Source organism: Carassius gibelio, chromosome B18 (assembly GCF_023724105.1).
Source record: "Carassius gibelio isolate Cgi1373 ecotype wild population from Czech Republic chromosome B18, carGib1.2-hapl.c, whole genome shotgun sequence".
Taxonomy (NCBI): Eukaryota; Metazoa; Chordata; class Actinopteri; order Cypriniformes; family Cyprinidae; genus Carassius; species Carassius gibelio.
The window spans coordinates 1,793,509-1,818,316 of NC_068413.1; the positions used below are offsets into that span (position 1 = coordinate 1,793,509).

The following is a 24,808-nucleotide window of genomic DNA, read 5'->3' on the forward strand; positions in this document are numbered from 1 at the left end:
ATGTAATAACATATTATAATATATGACAAGAAGTATTTATTATTATTTTATATAGAAATACTATTGATATATTATATGCAGTTTATGTAATTGGCACTAAAATACAAAATTTTAAGTCCAATTTTAAATCCAATTAAGTTAACAATAAAGATGTCCCAATCGGTCTCTCAGCTCATATTCTGTGGATAATTACATTTGTATTATTCAAATATTATTTTTATTTGAAGAAATTGTATAAATTAAAATATTGTATGACAAGAAGTAATTATTATTATTTTATATCAATGTAATATTGATGTAATATAAACAGTATATGTTGTTGGCCATCTCTTAAAAACACATAAAATAAAATTTTATTTACATTTTTTATTTTGGATATTGTGTACTTTTTTTATAAACATTGTTTTGAAAATATACAATACATTTTATATATGTGTGTGAGTGAGTGAGTGAGCGAGAGAGAGAGTGAGCGTGAGAGTGACTGTGAGTGAGTGAGTGTGTGTGTGTGTGTGAGTGAGATTGAGTGTGAGTGAGATTGAGTGTGAGTGAGATTGAGTGTGAGTGAGAGAGTGAGTGAGTGTATGTGAGTGTGAGAGAGAGTGAGTGAGCTAGTGTGTGAGTGAGTGAGTGAGTGTGAGAGAAAGTGAGAGAGTGTGTGTGTGTTAGTGAGAGAGAGAGTGTGTGTGTGTGAGTGAGCTAGTGTGTGTGTGAGTGAGTGAGTGAGAGAGAGAGAGAGAGAGTGTGAGTGTGACTGTGAGAGTGACTGTGAGAGTGAGTGAGTGTGTGAGTGTGAGAGTGAGTGTGTGTGAGTGAGTGAGTGAGTGAGAGAGAGTGAGTGAGAGAGAGTGTGTGAGTGAGCTAGTGTGTGTGAGTAAGTGAGTGAGAGAAAGTGAGAGAGTGTGTGTGAGTGAGTGAGTGAGTGAGAGAGAGAGCGTGTGAGTGTGAGAGTGACTAAGAGTGAGTGAGTTAGTGAGTGTATGTGAGTGTGAGAGTGAGAGTGAGTGAGTGTGTGAGAGAGTGAGTGTGTGTGAGTGAGTGAGTGAGTGAGAGAGTGAGCTAGTGTGTGTGAGTGAGCTAGTGTGTGTGAGTGAGTGAGTGAGAGAGAGAGAGAGAGAGAGTGTGAGTGTGACTGTGAGAGTGACTGTGAGAGTGAGTGAGTGAGTGAGTGTGTGAGTGTGAGAGTGAGTGTGTGTGAGTGAGTGTGTGAGTGTGAGAGTGAGTGTGTGTGAGTGAGTGAGTGAGAGAGAGTGTGTGAGTGAGCTAGTGTGTGTGAGTGAGTGAGTGAGAGAAAGTGAGAGAGTGTGTGTGAGTGAGTGAGTGAGAGAGAGAGTGTGAGTGTGAGAGTGAGAGTGACTAAGAGTGAGTGAGTTAGTGAGTGTATGTGAGTGTGAGAGTGAGTGAGAGTGTGTGAGTGTGAGAGTGAGTGAGTGTGTGAGAGAGTGAGGGTGAGAGTGAGTGTGTGTGAGTGAGTGAGTGAGAGAGTGAGCTAGTGTGTGTGAGTGAGCTAGTGTGTGTGAGTGAGTGAGTGAGTGAGTGAAAGTGAGAGAGTGTGTGTGTGTTAGTGAGAGAGAGAGAGTGTGTGTGAGTGAGCTAGTGTGTGTGGGTGTGTGTGTGTGTGAGTGAGTGAGAGAGAGTGTGTGTGAGTGAGAGAGTGAGTGAGAGAGAGTGTGTGAGTGAGCTAGTGTGTGTGTTTGAGTGAGTGAGTGAGTGAGTGAGAGAGAGAAAGTGAGAGTGTGTGTGTGTTAGTGAGAGAGAGAGAGAAAGTGAGAGTGTGTGTGTGTTAGTGAGAGAGAGAGAGAGAGAGAGAGAGAGAGAGAGTGTGTGTGAGTGAGCAGCTAGTGTGTGTGTTTGTGAGTGAGAAAAAAGTGAGAGAGTGTGTGTGTGTGTGTGTGTGTGTGTGTGTTAGTGAGAGAGAGAAAGAGAGTGTGTGAGTGAGCTAGTGTGTGTTTGTGAGTGAGTGAGTGAGCGAAAGTGAGAGTGTGTGTGTGTGTGTGTTAGTGAGAGAGAGAGAGAGAGAGAGAGAGAGTGAGTGAACTAGTGTGTGAGTGTGTGTGTGTGTGTGTGAGTGAGTGAGTGAGTGAGAGAGAAAGAGAGAGAGAGTGTGTGTGTGTGTGAGTGTGAGTTTTATTTTTGCTGTATGTGTAGTGTATATACAAAATTGTTCCTTACTGAAAAATGTAAATATAATAATAAATAATAAAAGTAGTAGTAATAGTTGATAATAATAAAGATGGGTCTCTCTTCGGGTGTCAGTGCTGTCTGTGGCTGGGCTCGCGGCGTGTCTGTAATTTGTTGGATAAGGAACGTTAAGCACACGGCCCCCGCGCCGCATTAATCTGCTGTTCTCGCTGGGTTCATTCGTTCATTTACTCCTCAGACTGTCTGTTTCCCTGACAGCTCTGTGAGAACATGATAATAGATCCGGACACTTCTGCATGAACAAAAGATGTTCAACAGTGTTCTGTGCCGCATACAGGTGTGCACTAACACGAGGTTAAGTAAACAGACCACCGCTTTAGCATTCAGCGCTGGTGTCCTCTGTATGGATTTCTGCAGGATGAAGGATCAGACAGAAATGTGGATTCTGCTCAGAAATCTGCCCTGAGGTGAAATAGTCTGCGTTTGATTCGTCCTGCGGGTTTAAAATGCTGCTTATCCACTCCTGGGAGCACATAAGACAGCTCAGGTGTTCCTTCCCACAATCCTCTGCTTGTTCCGTTCGTGCGGATTATTCTCTCTTCGGTTGACATTTACGCCGTCTGTCTGTCTGTCTTCAGCCACCGCTGGATCTGCTTTTCATGAGGAAATCTCTCCTCAAAGGCCATTTCTGTCGTTCATTAGTGCACCTGTCAGCATGTAGGATTTTCTCTGATATTCCTGCAAAGCCAATGATATTCCGCTGAAATTATCCGCTCTAATGAAAGCTTTTCCTCACAGATTGCTGATGTGCTGACTAAAATGAAGCCAAAGGTCCTGCTCACACTGGTAAGATCCTTCTCATTTACTTGGAATATGATATAAATAGAAAAATTAAGTATAAGAAAAATACAAATAAATAAATAAAATTGCAGTTTATTTATATATACTTATTATTGTACATTAAATACAAAATACATTTTTATTTTAATATTTTAATTCAAAATAAAACATATTTTATTAAACACAAAAATGTGTGTGTTTATAAAACATTAATTTATAATGAAAATAAAAAGGTAAATGTATGCATGAATAATTTTATAAATTATTATAACACTTTGATAAATTATTATATTTTTAAATTGGAGGGAAATATATAATTGAAATGGTAATATATTAAATGAAAAGTATTTTATTTAATAATAATAATAATAATAATAATAATAATAATAATAATAGCAACCTGTTAATAATAATAATAATTGTAGTAAAAATAACTTATTGATTTAATTTTTTATTATTAGTTATTTAATAATATTTGTTATTATAATAAAATAAAAAATGCCATTATTAATAGGTCATTGCTACTATTATTAATATAATTATTAATAGATTTTAATAAATAATGAATAGTACAAATAATGCATTGATTTTATTATTATTATTTAGTTTTTTATAATAAAAACATTGATAATAAATAATAAACATAACATAGTAATAGTAAACATTTTTATTATTAGTTAAATAATAATAATAATAATAATCCATTAATAATAAATTAATAATAGTAAGCACAACACTTTATTGTTTTATTATTTTATTATTTTTAAACTATGAGGAGAATAATGACCTGGTGGGAAATTGAGACATCTGGCCTACATGTGATTTTCGTTCTGTTCTATTCTTTTTGGATAATAGGACATTGAGTAGGTTTAATGTCTGTTTCTCTGTCTCTCTCTCTCTCTCTGTGTGTGTGTGTGTGTGTGTGTGTGTGTGTAGCGGGGATTGAACACTGATAGCGGCAGCACCTGTCGCGAAGCGTCCTTTGAAGGCATCAGCCAGTGAGTTTCATCCATTATTCAGAGCTCTGGTCCTAAAACTCATTCCAGGGAAAGTAGCACACACGTCCTCTGTGTGCTCGGATAAAACGACCCACCCATTTAAACCCATCCTAATGAGAAATATTTCTAAATATTAGATATTCACTATCTGATGCATCAGAAACCATTTAAAAATATTGAACGTCATTGTCTTAAATAATAAACTTCAACACCGTTGTCATCTGTTCTGAAGCATTGACAAAAAGGAGGATTCAGATACTGATGTGAGACATTGTTAATGATGTTTCTTCTTCTCTTCTGCAGGTTTCAGGTGAATAATTCCCTGCTGCACCCAGTGATTGTGGAGTGGTGAGTGTCATTTATATCACAGATCATGCAAATATTCACACCATGCTTTACGCAATTTAGCCGATTGACGTCTTAATAACTAAAGCACAGAACCTTGCTCCAATTAACAAAATCAAAGCATGTGATCCAGCTCCTCCAATTAGCAAGCGTTTGATGTTTTGATGAAAGCTGGAGCTGCAGTTGAATTGGTTAATCTTTTTCTGTTTTGATTGTCATAGTTTGAGCAGGTCAGCTCGTTTAATCTGTTTGTATTTATGCATTCAGACACTATATCACTTCATAGAACGGGAGTTTTGTTGGGGAAAATTACATTCAGACAAAGTGTTCTTCTCGTCGCTCCGGCTAATTTGAGCAGAATGACTCCGTCATGACTGAGAGCTCTTCACTCTCACGTCGACAGCTCAGCCACATTACAAACAATCTGCTATCAATCGCTCTTTCGCTCTCAAGCCTCCTGCGTGGGTCTGTACGGCCGGTGTTTGTCTCTAATGGTCTGCGTGCTTCTCTCGCTGGCGTGTGCATTAGGTTTTCTCTTCTATTACTCGAAGGAAAGCGGCTCATTACGGTTTCCCATCGCTCGCCTGCAAACTTTGTTGTTTCCTTCGCTTCCTCCCCTTCGCTTATTACCTTGAGATTTCCAGAGAGAGTCTGCTGCTTGCTTCTCCGTGATGAGGCAGATATTAAAAACCTGCACACAAAGCATAGATACACTTGCATCGTAAAAAAAACGACTGAAGCCAGGTTAAGATGAGTAGATGGTCCACAAAACTGCTCCAAAACCAGCGCAAACCAGACTTGGTTTTTTGCTAATATGGCTGGTGAAATATACTTTATAAGAGAACAGTTCATGCATAAATTAAAATATACTCAACCTCAAGATGTAGATGAGTTTGTTTCGTCATCAGATTTGGAGAAATGTAGCATTGCATCACTTGCTCCCCAATGGATGCTCTGCGGTGAATGGGTGCCGTCAGAATCAGAGTTCAAACAGCAGTTGCTTCTAGTTTAAATACAGTACTTTTATGGAGTCATATTGTGAAAAAGCAATCACATGGCAGATCATAACCATGGGTTACTGCTGTGTGTGTGTGTGTGTGTGTGCACGCAGTGATATATTTAGACGTGTTGTTAGAAAGCTGGCACATTCACACTGAGTCATAGGAGGTTATGTCAAGATGCTTCAGTACTGCAGGCAACATCATTAAGACATAATCGAAGACGCTCGACCAGGAATAGACGGAGGTGAAGAATAAAACGCTAACGAGAGGCAAAGTGCTGATTTCTCTGACATCAGTCCTGCTGGGTTTGGGCTAAGTTTAGGATTTCAAGTTTGTCAGAGAAGTTTGTTCTGCTTTAAAGTTTCTGGCCAGTAAATCTGAAAAGTGATTGTAAAGGCGTTTATGATGTTACATTTCGAATAAATGCAGTTCTTTTGAACTTTCTAATCATCAAAGAATAAGTTTAGAATCAAATAGTATCACAGTTTCCACAAAAATATGCAGGACATGTTTCTTGAGCAGCAAATCATCATATTAGAATGATTTCTGAAGGTCATGTGACACTGAAGACTGGAGGAATGATGCTGAAAATACATCTGTGCATCACAGAAATAAATTACAGGTTAACACATATTCACATAGAAAACTGTTGTATTAAATCATAAAAATATTTCACATTTTTACTGTATTTTGATTAAATAAATGCATCTTTGGTGAGCGACTCTTACTGACCTCAGCAGTGCATGAGCATCAGTAAAATCACTGCATGCTCTTAAAATCACTTAGACACACAGCCTCTTGTAACTTCTTGATTTATATGATATTATATCTTCATATTTATATTCATTAGCGCTCTCTCTCTCTGTGTCTCTGTGTTTGCAGTCGTTTGTTGAAGACTGACATGGAGCTGGAAGTCCTGCGCTACACCAACCGCATTTCCAGCGAAGCCCACAAAGAGGTAAAGCAAGCTTTTTAGGCAGATTTCCTCCCTCAGTTTTCTCATTTAAAAACAGTTACCCTAAACTATGCCCTAAAGAATTAAATTGAAAGTAGTACGATCTAATAATGATTACTCTGTGAGACCAGGACTGCATTTCTCGAAAGCATCCCAAGCTTTCTGCGATCTCCTTAGGCTTATGATGCTTTTGCAGAGTGTTTTTCGCAGCTCTCCTGAGATACAGACAGTTGAGTTCGGGTCATGAGATGTGCGTTTGGCACAGATTTTGTGTGAATGACAATTTCGGGGATGTTTCAGGGGAATAAAAACTCATCAAGTCTCTTAAAAACACTATTGGGCTCGAATTTCAGCCTCTGTTTTTCTGTTGTAAAGCATTTTAAGTCGGATCTGTACTGTATTCTCTTGATTTAAAGCTAGCAAATTGTTATACCTCGCTTAATCAGTATCTAGACCAGCATTGCATCTATCCTTCACAGATAAAAGACAATACCAGAATACTAAACAGATGATATTTCAGCACAAAACCTGAATTACAAAGAAATGGAAACAGTAACACTGTTATATTGTATGTCTAACATATGGACGCAGACTCTTGATATGTGCGCTATCAGACAGTATTTATTAAAGGAACATGATGTTTGAAATGTTTTACAATGCACAGCTCTCAATCAGCCAATGTGAGGAAACCCAGATTAATTTAATAATCAGATTGATGGTGCTGCTTTGTGGTAGAATAAGTTGCTGATTCTGTTAATGGATGAAAAGCCTTTTTAAGAGTGTTGGATATTAATGGGCTTGTGCATGAATTAATACTGTGTGTTTAAACTGGGATCATATTTATCATAGTGACTGCTATAGCTGTAACGATTATTGTTAGGTTGTTGAACATCAGTTCATGTCACAGTTATTAAGAGATTTCCACACAGCCCTATTTATCGATATATAGGTGCCTACTTTTTAATCTGCATTGGTATTTTCTTTTTTAAAAAGTCTTCAGTAAAGCATTATAAGCTGGGAATCAAACCTGGTACGAGAAGAATTATCGTTTATGAAACACTATAAACTTTGATTTTAATCAAAAACATTTGAAAATTTGACAAGGATTAGCATGAGGAAAATAACTATGGAGAAATATACAAACTTGATTCCAAAAAAAGTTGGGACATCATAGATGACGTGTATAATTAAAAAAAAATAAGTTGATTTTAAATTTCATGGTATCAACACATCTCAGAAAAGTTGGGACAAGGCCATGTTTAGCACTGTGTGACATCCCGTCGTCTTTTTATAACAGTTTGCAAACATCTGGGGACTGAGGAGACAAGTTGCTCAAGTTTATGAACAGGAATGTTGTCCCACGCTTGTCTAACACATGCTTCTAGTTGCTCAACTGTCTTAGGTCTTTGTCACATCTTCCTCTTTATGATGCGCCAAATGTTTTCTATGGGTGAAAGATCTGGACTTCAGGCTGGCCATTTCAGTACCCGCATCCTTCTTCTACGCAGCCATGATGTTTTTAATTGATGCAGTATGTGGTCTGGTTTTGTCATGTTGGAAAATGCAAGGTCTTCCCTGAAAGAGACGACGTCTGGATGGGAGCATATGTTGTTCTAGAACTTGGATATACTTTTCAGCATTGATGGTGCCTTTCCAGAAGTGTAAGCTGCCCATGCCACATGCACTCATGCAACCCCCTACAATCAGAGACACAGGCCTCTGAACTGAGCGCTGATAACAACTTGGGTTGTCCTTGTCCTCTTTAGTCCGGATGACATGGTGTCCCAGTTTTACAAACCGAACTTCAAATTTTGATTAGTCTGACCAAAGAACAGTTTTCCACTTTGCCACAGTCCTACCTTGACCCTTACACACAGAGATTGTTCCAGATTCTCTGAATCTTTAGATGATATTATGCACTGTAGATGATGATAACCTCAAACTCTTTGCAATTTTTCTCTGAGAAATTCCTTTCTGACATTGCTCCACTATTTTTCACCACAGCATTGGGGGAATTGGTGATCCTCTGCCCATCTTGACTTCTGAGAGAAACTACCACTCTGAGAGACTCTTTTTATACCCAATCAGGTTGCAAATTGACCTAATAAGTTGAAAATTGGTCCTCCAGCTGTTCCTTATATGTACATTTTACTTTTCTGGCCTCTTATTGCTACCTGTCCCAACTTTTCTGGAACGTGTAGATCTCATAAAATCCAAAATGAGCCAATATTTGGCATGACATTTCACAATGTCTCACTTTCAACATTTGATATGTTATCTATATTCTATTGTGAATAAAATATAAGGTTAAGAGATTTGTAAATTATTCCATAAATTTTTTTTCCTCACAGTTTGTACAGTGTCCCTTTTTTGGAATCGGGTTTGTAAAACTATCCATTCAAAGTTTTAGATTTTTTTAATATAGTTTTTATATACGTCTGTTGCAAAATATGCACATTTATCAAATATCAAAGTGTTTTGAGAGAGTAGGGGGAGACTGAGTGGAGTGGGAGGAGCTCTTACTGGATGCAACTCTCATTGGTTGGAATTTTCTGTAGAGCATCATGGGTAATGTAGTTTTAAACCACAAATTCTTCTATTAAACCAGACGAGTTAAACGTAACTTGAAATAATGGGAACCGATGGCTTCAACAAAAGCATATACCATTCATTATTAAGCTCAGAGCTCACAGTGGGTCTGTCTTTAAAGATAACGAAGTTATCATTAAAAATCTGTTTCCCCTATGGTGATAATTAGCAGCATTTTTACTTCTGGAACCTGACTGTTGCACAAGGAATATTTCATAACATCTCTGTCATTATTTACTATATTTACCCATGATTCCAAAATACAAAGGACAAATTTATATTTATTCTATATTTATACTTTCATCCATGTGTGCAGTCGTCATTGGAAAAGCACAGTCAATGTTTATCCTCACGTTATCTAAAGGAAATAGCCCCAGCACTTCATCAATTGGAGTATGACCTTGACAGACTGGGTCGATCTTCAGTTGAGGGTCTGAAGGACATGTTTGGAGGCTCTTTTGATCTCTCGTTTCCAGCAATAAAGGCCTCGGCACATATTAACACCCATAGGTCTTCATAAGTGCCAGTCATAGCCAGAGCTCATCTAGACAAACGTCTGGCGGCTGTAACCTCTCGTCTTCTGTTATTGCTGGATATTCAGTTTAAGAGGGACATGAGTCACGGCCACAATGGAAACAAATTGTTCTTTGAATGTCGAAATGAGGAACGAGGGATTTTGAGGGGTTCACTGTAGGGTCACGGGAATCCGTTGAGCGGGAAGAGGGGTGAGAATCCAAATTGAGTTCTTATTCACAGAATCACTTCCATTTTTCTTAACGACTTTCCATTCCGTTAATGGATTTGAACTTCTCTATCTTTGCACCGATGAGAATGGAAAGTATTCCCAAACATAATTCTTCCTCAAAAATACAGAAAGATTCATTGATAGAAATCAGAATTAATAGAATTATCAGGTGAAATCAGAATCTTCCAAACCAAGCAGTGTTCCAACTTTACTTAGTCCTTTTATTATTATTATTTTTTATGCATGGTTCAGTTTTGGCTCCATTAACATATCTCAAAACGCTTGACGGCTTGATTTAATCTGGTGGCATTTTTGGGAGAAGATCTCAGCCAGAGGTTGGAACTAACAGAACAGATTCTGGAGGATTTTTCTCCTCTTTTTGAGATATTTCACCCCAAAAACGCACATTACACCATTATCTCATGTTTGCTGAATAAAACCCAATACCAGTTTCTTACAAATTTTAGGTTGACGATTCCAAAAATAGTGATAGAAGATTTCCTCGAAGACACTTTCCCCCAAAATATGATGTATTTGGTAGCATTTTTTATTTTGATGACCATTTGTACAGTGAAGCAGTCTTCTATTCTTCCTTAATCAGAAGAAAAACACCATAAACACACGATTCATGTCTAACTTTATTCACTACTTTATGCATGATTTCCACTTTTTCTGTCCCTTTGCAGAATGTAAGTTAAATAATACAGTTTGAATACTACTTTTTGTTATTAAAAAAAATATTGCATTAAAAAAATGCATTTGCTGTCTTGAGAAATGCATTAAAGTTATATGTATTCTATATGATATTTGCAAATCTGCAGACATTTTTACCATGTAATGTGTGTATTATGTCCATCTTTATTTTTGGTGTGAAGCGACCTGTTCCTGGTTTCGTGAGATTCCTCTAAATGTGCCGTGGTCTGTCCGGGATGCTTACAGCAGCAGGTTTTGCTAGTTTGAAATGTAAATGACTGTAAATACTGATTTTGTCTTTGCGGTGAGGAGAGCTGAGACGAAGGTCAGTTTCAGTCGAGCAGCGATTAAGAGTTCAGCTCCAGTCCAGAGATTTTTAAGGTTTCATTGAGTTTGACAGGAGCGGACGACCTTTGATTCTCCCGGATATGAATAATGGACTAGATGTACATGCAAATGTAGTTGGAAGCATTTATATTGACGTGTAGGGAATGCAACTAGCCTTGCCAGAGTCAGCAGTTCGATTCCTGGCTTTCATATGCTGCAAGTCACCCAGGATAGATGCATAATGCCAAATGCATAAATGTTAATATCGGAGTAGTTACTGAAGTCATGATATTGTGCATCAGTTCAAAGATGCATGTTTTATATTTCTTCAAATAACATTTGTTGTCTTAATCAATCATGCATTTATTTATTTGATCTTAACTGTAACTCATTTAGAAAACCTTTCCCCTCTGAATAGTGCTAACAGAATTCATTTTAAATAGACTAGAACAAATCAGTTGTATTTCTACTTGCAGCACTGAGTTACTTTATGTATTCTGTTGGGTTTCCTATAACTTGTCACTTGTCAGTGTTTTTTTGTAGTTTATTTTTTTGCATTCCTGTAAACCTTCTTATGTTGGTAGTATTGAGAAATATTATTACAATTTTAAATGACACACTAAACGGGCTACTTACAAGTTGGAGATAATTACCATTAAAAGTTAGATTTTTAAAATGTTTTTCAGAGTCTTTTCTGCTTGCATGTACTTGATACAGTAAAAACATTGTAAAAAAATTGTAAAATGTAATTAATTGCTGTAATGTGCAGCTGTATTTTCAGCATCATTCCTCTAGTCTCCAGTGTCACACAATCCTTCAGAAATCAATCTAATATGCTGATTTGCTGCTCAGGAGTCATTTTTGTTAATATAAAAAGACATTTTTTATAGTATAACTGCATAATGTTTTTTCAATTTTTTGTGGAAACCATGTTTCAATTTTGAAGGCTTTTTTGGTGAATAGAATATTCAAATGCATACTTTAATTTTAGTTTTGACCTCTTTTTAAAAAGCATTTAGTTGAAATAGAAATCTTTTGTAACAATATAAATGCCTTTCCTTTCAGTTTTGATCAACACATTGCTTTTTTGTTAAATAAAAATGTTCATTTGTTCATTTATCTTTTATTTTTTTGGTGTTCTTTGTAGAACAAAACACTGCAGCATGAATTATTTGAACATCCAAAAACATTTATCATTTTTGCTAAATCCGACACTTTTTTTTTTTTTTTATTAAGTTTTCTTTTGCATAAAAAGTTCAAAAACAGCATATTTTTTTAAAATGATTTTTTTTGTCTCTTTAAAACAATTAAATGAGTCCTTGCTGAATAAAAATAAAAATTTCTTTAAAAAAAAATCGTACTTTTGGACAGTACAGTACTATAAATTCTAGCAACGTTTTATTCACACTAGTATCATATTAACTCTGTCACCCAACATACTAACATTACCTACATCAACCTGATCTCCGCAATCTCCCGGGGATCCTTCAGCGCCGCTATACAGTGTGACTCATGATTCTGGATTGAAATAAAAGCATCCTAACCTACAATCATCAAACAGCCCTCGACACTCGCTCTCCCTCATTTCTCTCCGCCGCGTCTCAAATGACTGTTATCTCATCAAATGGATGAGTCGTTCTGTAATTTGAAGGCAATTGCTGGTCATTTTCAGAGCCGTTGTGCAGCTCTCGTCGGTGTCTGTGTCTGCCGGCGAGAGTTCATTGAGATTATTAGACTTTATCTGGAGAGGGAAGGGAAGCCCTCGGCTGATGACTGAGGTGGAAGACTAATTGAATATTTTGTAAAGCGCACTTATCTGATTACTGCGTGTGTTTCCTTGTAGGTGATGAAACGTGTGAAGCCGGGGGTGAAAGAGTACGAGATGGAGAGGTGAGTACTGATCGATCGATTGATTTGATTTGATTGATAGATTGATTAAATCCTCTCACCTAAATGAAGCTTAATGAAGTTAACCTGGTGGTGGTGTTTTTTTTAATAGTCAAATTTTATAGTTTATTGCTGTTGATCTGTTTTAGATTATTTTAAGTAAAAAAAAGTTAAATATAAATAAATTCTGTTATTGGAATTTTAGTATTTCGTGCTCATTTCTTAGGTTTCTTTTTAGTTTATTATACATTTTTACTATTTTGACACCATTTTCTCGTTAGGTTAATAGAGCCTGTTTTCTTTTGAATTTCAGTATAACTTAAATCATATATAATATATATAATTGTGTTATTATGTTGGTATGGATATCAGAGTGTGATTTGTAAGTACTGAGAAATATGTGTGTTTGATAACTTTTTTTTTTTTTTTTTAACTGACACTGCAAAAAAATGGCATCAAGTAAAATTAATGTAGTTTCTAATCAATGACTTTTTTATAAGACTGTAATAATCCTAAAAGAAAAAAAAAAAAAAAAAAAATATATATATATATATATATATATATATATATATAATTTATTTATTTATTTTTTATTATTTATTCTATTCAAAAAACAACAGTGGGCATTTCATTAAAATCGTGAAAATAAATGCATTTTAATTAGTTATCATCAGGGCTGACGTTGGTGAAATAAAATACAAATCTTAATAATCATAAATGTTTCTTGAGCAGCAAATCATCATATTACACTGATTTCTGAAGATCATGTGACACTGAAGACTGGAGGAATGATGCTGAAAATTCAGCTGTGCATCACAGAAATAAATTACACTTTAACATCTACTCACAAAGAAAACAGCTATTTTAAATCATAATAATATTTCCCTATTTTTAGTGCATTTCTAATCAAATAAATGCATCCTTGGTGAACAGAAGAGACTTTCGAAAACTGTTTAGTGTCACTTTCTTCTTCTTATATAGTCAAGCTCTACCAGATGCAGGTGTGGTTCCTCAGGACGTGCACTTATCTGTCAGGAAGCAGTAATATTTATGCACGCTCTTACAGCACCTTTAACTATGTTACATGATGAGTATCTAGTGTTCTGTGTTTCATCTGCGTGAGGTGTTAGTGTTTTTGTGTCTGATAACACCCTCCGACCTGTTCTCTGCTCACCAAACAAAAGCTCTGATAAGCTGCAGCTTTTTCCAGGGATTTTCTCTCCATATCTACTGCTGGAGAAGTGTAAGATAAGACGACTCCCTCCATTCGTTTCGTCCTCTAAAGCAACGCTGCTGTGGCGTCCGGACCGTGCAACACTGGCTTTGTCCAGACCTTTAGAGATTGTGATGCATGATCTACTTCCTCTAATGATACCGTCCCTCTCAGCTCTGGCCGCCCAAGTGCATGCTGGGATGTGACCTCTGCATTCATCTCTCCTCCTCTGTGCGGTCAGGAGAAGCTAATTTCCATCCCGTTTTCTTCTAACTTTCTTTTTATGAATGTCAGTCTCCTGCAGGGATCATGAGGGTTTTTAATGTTGAGCTCCTTTGTGTCTGCTAGAGAATATACAGTCGCATTAGGCCGTAATGAGAGAGGCTGCGGCAAACAGGTGTGTGTGTGTGTGTGTGTGTGTGTGTGAGAGACAGACCCGCAGGCAAGGTCACGCCATGCAGCAACTCGCTAGAAACACATCAGTTCAGCAGCAGTCAGATTTACTCACACACACTCACTAGAGACCAGTGCGAAAGATTTGAAACTTCTTCACAGAAACAAATACATTGTAAGTTTATAAGTTTGTACTGGCTCAGGTTTGCAAAGAACCACATTAACGTTCAGAAGTTTGAGGTTGGTGTGATTCTGAAAGGAGACACTTCTGCTCACCAAGGATGCATTTATATGATCAAAAATACAGTAAAAATTTTGAAATATTATTATGATTTAAAAAGACTGTTTTCTATGTGTAAATGTGTTCAAATGTAATTTATTTCTGTGATGTGCATCTGAATTTTCAGCAACATTACTTTAGTCTTCAGTGTCACATGATCTTGAGAAATCATTCTAATATGATGATTTGTTGCCCAAGAAACATTTCTGATTATTATCAATGTTGAAAACAGTTGTGCTGCTTAACATTTCCAAATATTTACCGTATTTTTCGGACTATAAGTCACACCTGAGTATAAGTCGCATCAGTCCAAAAATACGTCATGATGAGGAAAAAAACAGATGTAAGTCGCATGTATTTAGAACAAAGAGAAAACATTACCGTCTCCAGCCACGAGAGGGCGCTCTATGTCTTCAGTGTAGACTACAGGAGTAGCATAGAGCGCCCTCTGGCGGCTGGAGACGGAAATGTTTTCTCTTGGTTCATTTCTCTTGGTTAATTTCTCTCGGTTCATGTCAAATTAATTTTGATAAATAAGTCGCACCTGACTATAAGTCGCAGGACCTGCCAAACTATGAAAAAAAAGTGTGACTTATAGTCTGGAAAATACGGTAAGTATTTTAAAAGTATTATAAAGCATTTTTTTCAGGATTCTTTGAAAGTTAAAAAGAACAGCATTTACTTGAGTGGCAATAATGGCATAGAAATCGACTGCTGAAATTAATTTATGGCTTTTTTAAATAAATAAAAATAGGATTGCTAAAAATATATATATATATATTTTAAGATCACTGCATGGCTTTTCGACAGATCAGGTGGAAGTAAAAAACATAAATAGATAAATATATATATGCATGCATACAAAGACTATACTAGTAACATAAGCTAATTAAGTCATTAAGTTGGTAACTTTTTTTAGTGTTTTAGGACTCATGTGTGTTAGTATCAGCAGCTGCGTCTGATAGAAACTCTTATTGAATGTGCATTAGTGTCCAGACACAGGCTCCTGTGTCCCACGGGAAACACCCTCCAGGATTTAAGGCACAGAATCGATTTAAACAGAGTTTTGTTGCAGGAGTCAGAGGATCCTCTCACCGTTGCACAATGCTGGAAACTTCATTATTTATTTTTAACTCTTTACTTCTCTGAATTGTGTGTGTGTGTGTGTTTGTGGGATAGTTTGGTTAGTTAGTAAGACGCACTAAGTGCTGATGTCAGATTTATAGGTGCTTTCAGGACATTTGGAGAACATGAGGTTACTGAAAACATAGGAAACATGAGACGATATCAGCAGGACAAGCCATTGATTACCTTTTTTTTAAAGCAGCAAATCTCAGTCTTTTTTTCCACAGCTTCTGCCTCCGTCATTTGTTTCCTCTGTTTTGTTTTCAGAACGTCTTTTGTACATTTTATTTCGAACTGTAAATAATCCTAGATTCTGTTAATACGTCGTCTTCATCTGGATCGCAAAGGCAAGAAGACATTAGAGGAACACCATCAATCATGAACTCGACTGACACTTTCACTTCGTCTGGAAGCTACAGAAAACTTTTAGCTCCAACCCTAATCAAACTCAGCTACCTGTGGTTTACTAGCGATCCTGAATTACACACAGCAGTGATTCTAAAGCTTGTGCAGCTGAATGTATGCAGTACAGACGCCGCATTTGTATTCGCTCACGTAGCATTAAAGTAGGACAAACGTGAACGTTAGGAACAGAAACTCCAGGACTTTCTCTCTCAGATTGATGATACTTCCTCTTATCCCCGCAGGCTGATGAATGCCTCTCTTAACTTCGTGTGTTGTTATGAAGTTTGGTTTTGTTCCTCAAGGACTGAGTTTTTTTTTTTTTTGTTCTCGTATCCTGCAGACATTTTCAAGAGCAAATAATGAAGGTGTTAAAAATGAAACTCAAACTCGGCCTTGTCCCCAGGCAGCAGATGATGAAGATATTCAGAGGTGAAAGAAATGAAGCGGAGGCTTTGAGAAGCATCTGTCTTCACGGCGAGCTGATGATGGGTTTTCTGTGTCATGAGCTTTGAAGCAATGAAGAACTGAAAGCTGTAGCAGAGTTGATCTTCCTAAAAGTTCACATAGAGTGCGGCCAATGTGGCCAAACAGAGCTTTGCATTACGGACCTTTCTGACACTTTCACAAATGCAAAGTGGATTTTTGGTTGCTGATGCTGCACGATGAATCATAGTTTTATCTCAGATTAGAGTTAAAACGTTGATTTAGTAAGCATCGTCGTTTGCAATTTTCATCTGCTGATTCTTTATCCTAAAAAAAAATTTGCGGTTGCCAGATGTCAAGAGTTCAAATCCCCCAATCTCATATCTCTCTCTCTCTCTCTCTCTCTCTCTCTCTCTCTCTCTCTCTCTCTCTCTCTCTCTCTCACTCTCTCTCTCTCTCTATATATATATATATATATATATATATATATATATATATATATATATATATATATATATATATATATATATATATATATAAACGTTTTCTATAAATAAATATTTTGAGCAAATAATCAATTTAAAGTAAATAAAAAATTAGTTAATCAAAAATATTTCTGTAAATGTATTATTCATTAAATGTTTGTTAGATATTCAAAAGTTTAAAATGCATATTTGCTGAATGTCGACAGCATATGAGAGAGCATAACTAAGTAATTTCTTTATTTTATAAAAGTAAATACATTTAAAATGTTTTTTTTTTTTTTTTAATACCTGGAATTTCCCAGAAATTAATTATATCTTTATAAGTTATTTATATTTTTAAAATTTATTTGTATTCAGTTATTCACTTTATTTTTTTAATTAAACTTTATTTAAACTTTATTTTAACTTTAATTAAAATGTATTCATTTACATGAATTAAATTACACTTCTAAAATAAGTCTTCCTCTTATATCAAGTTTTTCCAAGTCCAATAAAAGCATTATTATAGTAAACCAAATACCATGAAAAAAACATTGTTACTTAAAAAAATGTAAAAGAAAAATTTTATTAAGTATATGAAAACGTATTATAGAGTTTGACTTTGTTATTAGACAGAGAGAATAAACCAAAGAAGATTTAGAAAGGGAGTTAATTAAATACTGGATTAAATAGGCTACTGGAATAATTAAACATATTATTTTGATTTCAGATTGTAATCCTGAAAGGATAATGTATTTATGAAACACATGTGAATTAAATTAAGTTATACTCCAGTTTTAAATGTGCTCTGATTACAGAATCAAACAGGTTTTCAAACAGAGATAGTGACAGAGAAGCAAAACTTCCGGACTGCTAATGATAATAATGTTAATATTGGCTGATAATATTCCCAAACATGAAAATATTACCTTTTATGGTTATATTTCCAAACATATCTGGGCTGTTCATAGAGACTCAAAATATATTCCAATTTTATAAATGTCCCTTTTAAGGTCTATATATATATATATAAAAAAAAAAGATCTGGGAAAATATATATGTTTACATTAATTATGAATAATTTACTGTTAAGTTTTATTATTTCATTTAATATTATGTATATTAGCAAATATATCACTCTGTAATTATTAACAGACGAGGCATGTTTAAATACATTTTTAATTTGTGAAAGTTCTATAAAAGAAAACACAATATATTATTAAAATGTAATACTATTATATTAAAAAATATACTTTTGAATTATAATGATAGAAATTATTTTAATAATTTTAAATATTTGTTTAATTTTTCTGAACCTTTCAAAATGACATGTTTTTAACGCATCACTAGTTAAAAATCTTAGTTGTTGTTTTTTTCATTAACTTAAATTAATACAATTATTGATTTAATTTGTACCAAATTATAGATATGCATGCTTTTCCAATTTTTTTTTTTCAATTAGTGCATGCATATGTACATGGAATATAACGAAATAATTTCAGTATTAATGTTTTAATATGCATGCAAACATATTCAGACACATTCTCTGTCATAATCCAGTGTTTGCACTTGTGTGGCGAGGTTTCTTCTTTAGTGTAATCCGGTTTCTGTGTTTTTGATGTCTGGTGCTTCTTCTGCAAGCACGAGAGAGTTTTTGGGAGTAAAACAAAAAGATATATTCACTTTTTCTACAGTATCTTCCAGACGAAGTGTAAGTGTCAGTGGAGCTCCTGATTTATGGTGCTCCTCTAATGTCTCCTGCTTCTGCGATCCAGAAGAAGACGTAAACATGATTTCCCGCTCTCTGACAGCGATTCTCTTATATTTGTAAAGCAATGCAGCTGTGGTCATGGTTACTAGTTATAAATAGACTGCACAGGTGACAAGGGAACCGTCGATATGGGATGAAAGACGCTGCAGAAATCTATCCCACAATTCCCTACTCCTCGCTGAGTGCATTTCTAGTTTGCTTTTACTAAATGTGAATGCATGACCTTCTTGTCTGAATTAATAACACGCATTAGTCAAGACCGGCCGCCTCTTGTGTATCAGTACAGCAGTAACTCTTAATTGATTTAATTAAATCTGCAAGAGAATAATCACGCGCAGATGTGTTTTCTGTGTTATAAATATGCTGGAGATGAAGTCTGCGTGTTATTTATGTTGCTGCGGTGGCGTTTGTCTCTCTCTCTTTCTCTCAAGCCTCGGAAAACTTCAGATACAGCTGCAATTAAATCAGTTTGAGGATTTCATTAGGACTCTCTTGTGATGGCCACTGGCTCAGACTTCAAAGCGGCTGATATGTGCAGCATCACAGAAAAGAGATAACGCTGCTGCATGAGGAAAACAGAGCTTCTCTGCTCTCGGGGCATGCAAACGACCTCGCTGACTCCTGCACTGTCAATTTGATAGCAGTTTTCTGATTTCATGATTCTAGATGCCAATTTCACTCCAGCAAAACTTTTTTTTTTTCAGTGGGGAAATTCACGAAGTGTTGGTTTGCATTAAAGCACGCAGCCAGACTGAAGCAAATGCTGAGACTCGGAGCAGGCCGGTTGTGATTTATTGATTTATCACCTTGCTGCGGTTATTTGATTTAATCAGAATTATTGGAGATAACCGCTATGTTTGTGTAGTTTACATTACCCTCACATTTAACCGAGTAATATCAAATAAACACTTGTAAATCTCTCATTATGATTATTATGCACCGCAGTTATTGAGTGAAAAAGAAAGCATTACTTATGGGCATTCTTGGCAAAATATTTAGTTTTTGAGTAAAAAAAAAAAAAAGCATTTTTGTTTAGAATTTTGTAATTTTTTTGGTAAAAGCAGCATTTTTTGATAATTTTGGCAATATTAAATTTTTTTGTGACAAATGCATTATTTGTGGATACTTTTAGGTTTTAAGTAAAAACAAATGTTATTTAGAAATTATTAAATTTAAGTGGATAGAAGTGTTTGTTGGTAATTTTGTCAATATTTAGTTTTTAAGTAAAAAAAACAACAACATTATTTGTGGATAAATTTGGCAATATCCAGTTTTGAGAGGGAAAAAAATGCATTATTTATGGTTATTCTTGTCAAAAATTATTATTTTTTGGGTAAAACTTTTTAAAAAAAAAAGCATTTTTGTTTCGAATTTAGGCAATTTTCTGAGTGAAAAGGCTTTACTTGTGGCTAATTTTGGCAATATTCCGTTTTTGAGAGTAAAATAAACATTTGCAGATAATTTTGCCAATAATTTTTAAGTAAAAACCTAAAAACAAATGTTACTTTTGGCATTATTCCGTTTTTAGTGGAAAGAAGCATTTGTTGATAATCCTAACAATATTTAGTTTTTAAGTAAAAAAACGAAAAGCACTTGTGGATAATTTCCCCAATATTCTGTTTTTAAGTTAAAAGAGGATTGTTTGTGAATAATTAGGGCAATGTTCACTTGAAAACACAGGAGCATAATATCAGATCACTGAGGCATATGATCAGTCAGAAACACAAATAAATACAAAACTTGTTTGAACTGAAAGAAACCAAGTTGAAAAGATTGAATCCGAGATGAAAAGCATAATGGGAGATTTCCAGGCAAGTTGTGTGCATGCGTGACGAGGTGGGAAAAACCCCTAAAAAAAGGATTAAAATGATCAAAACATTTTTGGGAAGTTGTTCTATTCTGTGTGAGTGAAGTCAGTAGGTTTTATCCTGGTGCAATGACATTAACAAGCCTTTTCAGGAAAAATAAATCAAAGAATGGCCAGAACACAACACGAGGGCTGTAGAGAAATCAAATCAAATGTGCACAGCATTAAAGAAAACCATTCGGGTATGTTTGAAAGTAAAAAATCGAAATGCATTAGGCTTGCACTTGTAAGAGGACACAACCAAGACACGATGATTTGCACAACAGTTACTCGTCTGCACAAAATGCATGATATTGACAAGCCAAACTCAGTTTACACGCAAAATGTGTTCCAAGTGCTAGTGAAATAAGAAAAATACAATTGCAATTATTTGCATGCAGTATAAAAATATTTACACATTTATTTCACCCAGTTTTGGTGTAGTTTGCACAAACTTGTGCACAATTACAAAAAATGCAATGGCGTGATACAGAGTCAGTTTCCTCTTGGATTGTGAATATTCTGCTGTCGGTGTCCCTGATGAAATCACACGCAGAACGAGCAGGATTTTTTTATCTCCACACTCTCTTGAAGTCTCAGACTTGACTTTTAGGAAGCGTCATGCCTTGATGTGCTTTGATACGAGTCTGCGATTGCAGACAAGTTTCACTGTGTGATATTAAACTTCCTGGCTTAGATGAAACTGTGGAATAAACAAAAATAGCTTCACTTTGAATCCGCTCTGTATTTTTAGAAACATTGATGTTTTTCAGCGAAGCTTTGAGAGTTCTTTATCACTCTCTTTTACACCTTGATTGATTACATATCACCTCCTTAATTAGAGTCGTTTTTATAACGCTGTTATGCATCTGTTATTTGATAATTCTGCGTGAAACGGGATGTTCAGTGAGTTAATGGGACTCAATATCATTGATTGGAGGGTGAAAGTGTTAAATATTCACACGAGTTTCAATTTTATGTAACCGAATAAAGAGCTAAATTTAGGTTGCCTGGAAGTACCAGCCAGAACATGATCTGAGACGATTTCTAAAACTGATTACAAAGCAATGGATGCTCTGCAGTGAATGGGTGCCGTCAGAATGAGAGTCCAAACAGCTGATAACAACATCACAATAATCCACATCACCCCAGTCCATCAGATAATATCTAGAGACAAAAGATGAATGTTTATCTGATGGATTGGAGTGATGTGGATTATTGTGAGGTTTTTATCAGCTGTTTAGACTCTCGTTCTGACGGCACCCATTCACTGCAGAGGAACCATTGGTGAGACACTGATGCAATGCTAAATTTCTCCAAATCTGATGAAGAAACAAACTCATCTTGGATTTCCTGAGGGTGAGAAACTACTCCTTTAAAAAGTCAACATAAAATAAAATTGATGTTGCCAATCTTATTATGAATGATTCGTCAGTGCATGTTTGATTTTCGGCTTGTCTTCATAATCTTTATTTCTCAGGTAGATTATTGGTTCAGGGAACATTTCAGTTGCATTGCTGTCTATGGAGGGTCAGAGAGCTCTCAGATTTTATTAGAAATATCTTATTTTGTCTTCTGAAGATGTCTTAGGTCTTACGGGTTTGGAATGAGGGTGAGTTATTAATGACAGAGTTTTCATTTTGGTGTGAACTGTCCCTTTAATGAAGGTCACCGCACTGATAGCAGATATTGAGAGAAGTGTTGAGGTTGGGCGGTATGATCAGGGTTAGAGATGACCTGCGTTATGTGATTATATTTACTGTGGCTGCAGGCAAATCCAGCTTCTGAGACTCCTTTCGCTGAGAGGCTTCCAGCCGTGTGTGTGTGTGTGTGTGTGTGTGTGTGTGTGTGTGTGTGTGTGTGTGTGTGTGTGTGTGTGTGTGTGTGTGTGTGTGTGTGTGTGTGTGTGTGTGTGTGTGTGAGTGAGTGAGTGAGTGAGGAGACACACAGACCTCATCGATCAGGGATTGAGTCACATTAATGATGCCTGCAGCTGAAGTTCTGGTCCTGTGTGTGTCTGAGAGCATCAACACGGGAGAAAAACAACTATTCTCTCAATGTCTCGTTCTTCTAAAAGCCCCAACGCTAGCCCTGCAGAGAGAGCACTGCTGAAGGATTTCAGGACACAAACACATGCACACAGGCTTGAAAGTACACTGGAGTTCACTAGTTTGTCATCATATTGTTAGAATGATGTGCAAATCTTTTTTTTTTTTTTTTACTTAATTTCTCAAACAATGAAAATATGAGTAAAAGTCAAATAACTATCAACTTCAAAAATGTGATCCAGCAGTGACCTGTGTTAGTTTGGTATTTACACTATAGGATACTTTAAAGTTTATTCTGAATTGTTTTTTATTTCCCATTTTCATTTTAGTTCGTGTTTTATGATTTTTTTTCAAATTTTTATTAGTTTTTGTTGCTTTTATTTAGTTATATATATATATATATATATATATATATATATATATATATATATATATATATATAGCTTTATATTTTTAGTTTTTTTATATTTAAGTTTTAGTTTTTTTAATATATATTTTAGTACTTAAACTTTTTTATTTCAGTTAGTTGACAAATCAACATCTAATTTACAGTTAAGTATTTTATTTATTTTATTTTTTTAGTTTATATGATATTTATGTTATGTAGTTTGAGCTTCATTTTATTTAGGAACTACTATTTTAAAACAAATAGATTTAGTTTAAGCTATGTGCTTTTCATTTAATTTCTTTTTAATTATAATTATTATTATTATTATTTTATTTTAATAGTTTTAGTACTTCAACCTAAACTAAAATAAAATAGTTTTAAAATAATATATATATATATATATATATATATATATATATATATATATATATATATATATATATATATATATATTAAAACTAATAGTTTCAGTTTAGGCTTTATAATGTGATTTTATTTAATATTTATTGAAATTAAAATGTTACTTTCTATTAAATGCATGTTACTTTCACATGCAAAGTGTTAGCAATACTGTCTTTTTCTTCTTTTTTTTTTTTTCTTTTCTTTTTTTTACGTTCTTAAATCAGTTGCTAGGTATCAGGTGAAGTTTAAAGTAAATGATTTAAAATTTAGAACAGAAGAGTCTTGATGTATTATTCAATATTTTGTAATAAGGAAAATTAAGAACTTGAACGACTTTCCTTTTCGTATGACATCACTAATCCCTCTCACTTTTAGCCCCGCCCCTTCTAGCACCTGACTCTCAAACGCTTTCACAATACAATCAGTTCCTGCTCTACTTTGTCTCTTAGTTCAATACCCTCAGAATTAAATCAGGAGTAGCATGGGTTGTGAGTCTCTTTTAAAGTCAGAATCCTGTAAATCATCAGTGGGTTATTCTCAGACGGCACCTGGGCTCCGTTTTCGGTCGTTATTCTAATTTATTCTCATGTCATCCGATGTGTTCACTGACCTCTCATTAAAACTCCATCCCTCATTAACTTTAATTGCAGTTTGTGTGAATATAAAGACGTCTTGTTAAAGTGGCCTTTTAAAGCACATATTTAAGGGTGATTTAAGTGTGCTGAAGTTCTTGTGAAATGAAGACGAAGCCGCTCATTACAGCGTGACCCCACTATATATACTGTAGCCACTCTCACAGGAACATCCCAGAAAAGAGGGAAAGAAAGAGAGAATCATCATTAGAAAGCACCGGAGATTGTTTGCATGGTCACATTCATTTATTTTGGTTAATGCAATGTATCAGGGAAAGAAAACTAAATTCATGTAATATTTGGGTTTGATCATAATTTCTTTGTGAAATATATGCACACTATTGTGAAAAAGTTTGGGCTCACTAAGATTTTTATAATATTTTTGATATAAGTCTTTTCTGCTCAACAAGGCTGTTTATTTTTTATATTTACAATATATACAAATTTTTTATATTTATTAAATTGCGCCAGAGAACAGGATTCTTTATTTTATATAATGTTGCTCACAATTTATGAAAATAATATTAAAATCTTCATTTGTGAATGTTTTTGTCAATCCTCATTTTAATGTGTGCACATACATTTAAATTCTAATTAAAATAATGAAATCATAAAAATGTACAACTAAAATGATTTTTAAATGTTTTTTAATCATAGGAATGTAAAATGTAAATATAATTTTAAAAGCATTTTGACTTCTATAATAATTTTGTGAACTTAATCTTAAATGCATAATATGTAAAAAGGCTTTTTCAATCCTCATTTTAATGTGTACATAAAAATGCACTTAGGTGATATTTTATTTGCATGTTGTGCCTTAAAAAATAAATTACATCATACAGGTGGAAAATCAGATCCACTGCAAATTAAACAAATTGTTGCATACCTTCATGCCTGCT

The 24,808-nt window shown here is 35.0% G+C and overlaps 1 protein-coding gene across 1 annotated transcript in view; it reads left to right on the top strand.

Moving 5' to 3' along the window:
* The window catches only part of LOC127977517 (xaa-Pro dipeptidase-like), a 53,890-nt gene that overhangs the window by 14,179 nt on the left and 14,903 nt on the right, over nucleotides 1-24,808 (top strand). Inside the window, exons 5-9 of the mRNA XM_052582404.1 lie at nucleotides 2,938-2,985; nucleotides 3,916-3,977; nucleotides 4,281-4,325; nucleotides 6,206-6,281; nucleotides 12,476-12,522. Coding sequence (XP_052438364.1) covers nucleotides 2,938-2,985; nucleotides 3,916-3,977; nucleotides 4,281-4,325; nucleotides 6,206-6,281; nucleotides 12,476-12,522 — 278 coding nt within the window. The remainder of the gene's footprint in view (nucleotides 1-2,937; nucleotides 2,986-3,915; nucleotides 3,978-4,280; nucleotides 4,326-6,205; nucleotides 6,282-12,475; nucleotides 12,523-24,808) is intronic.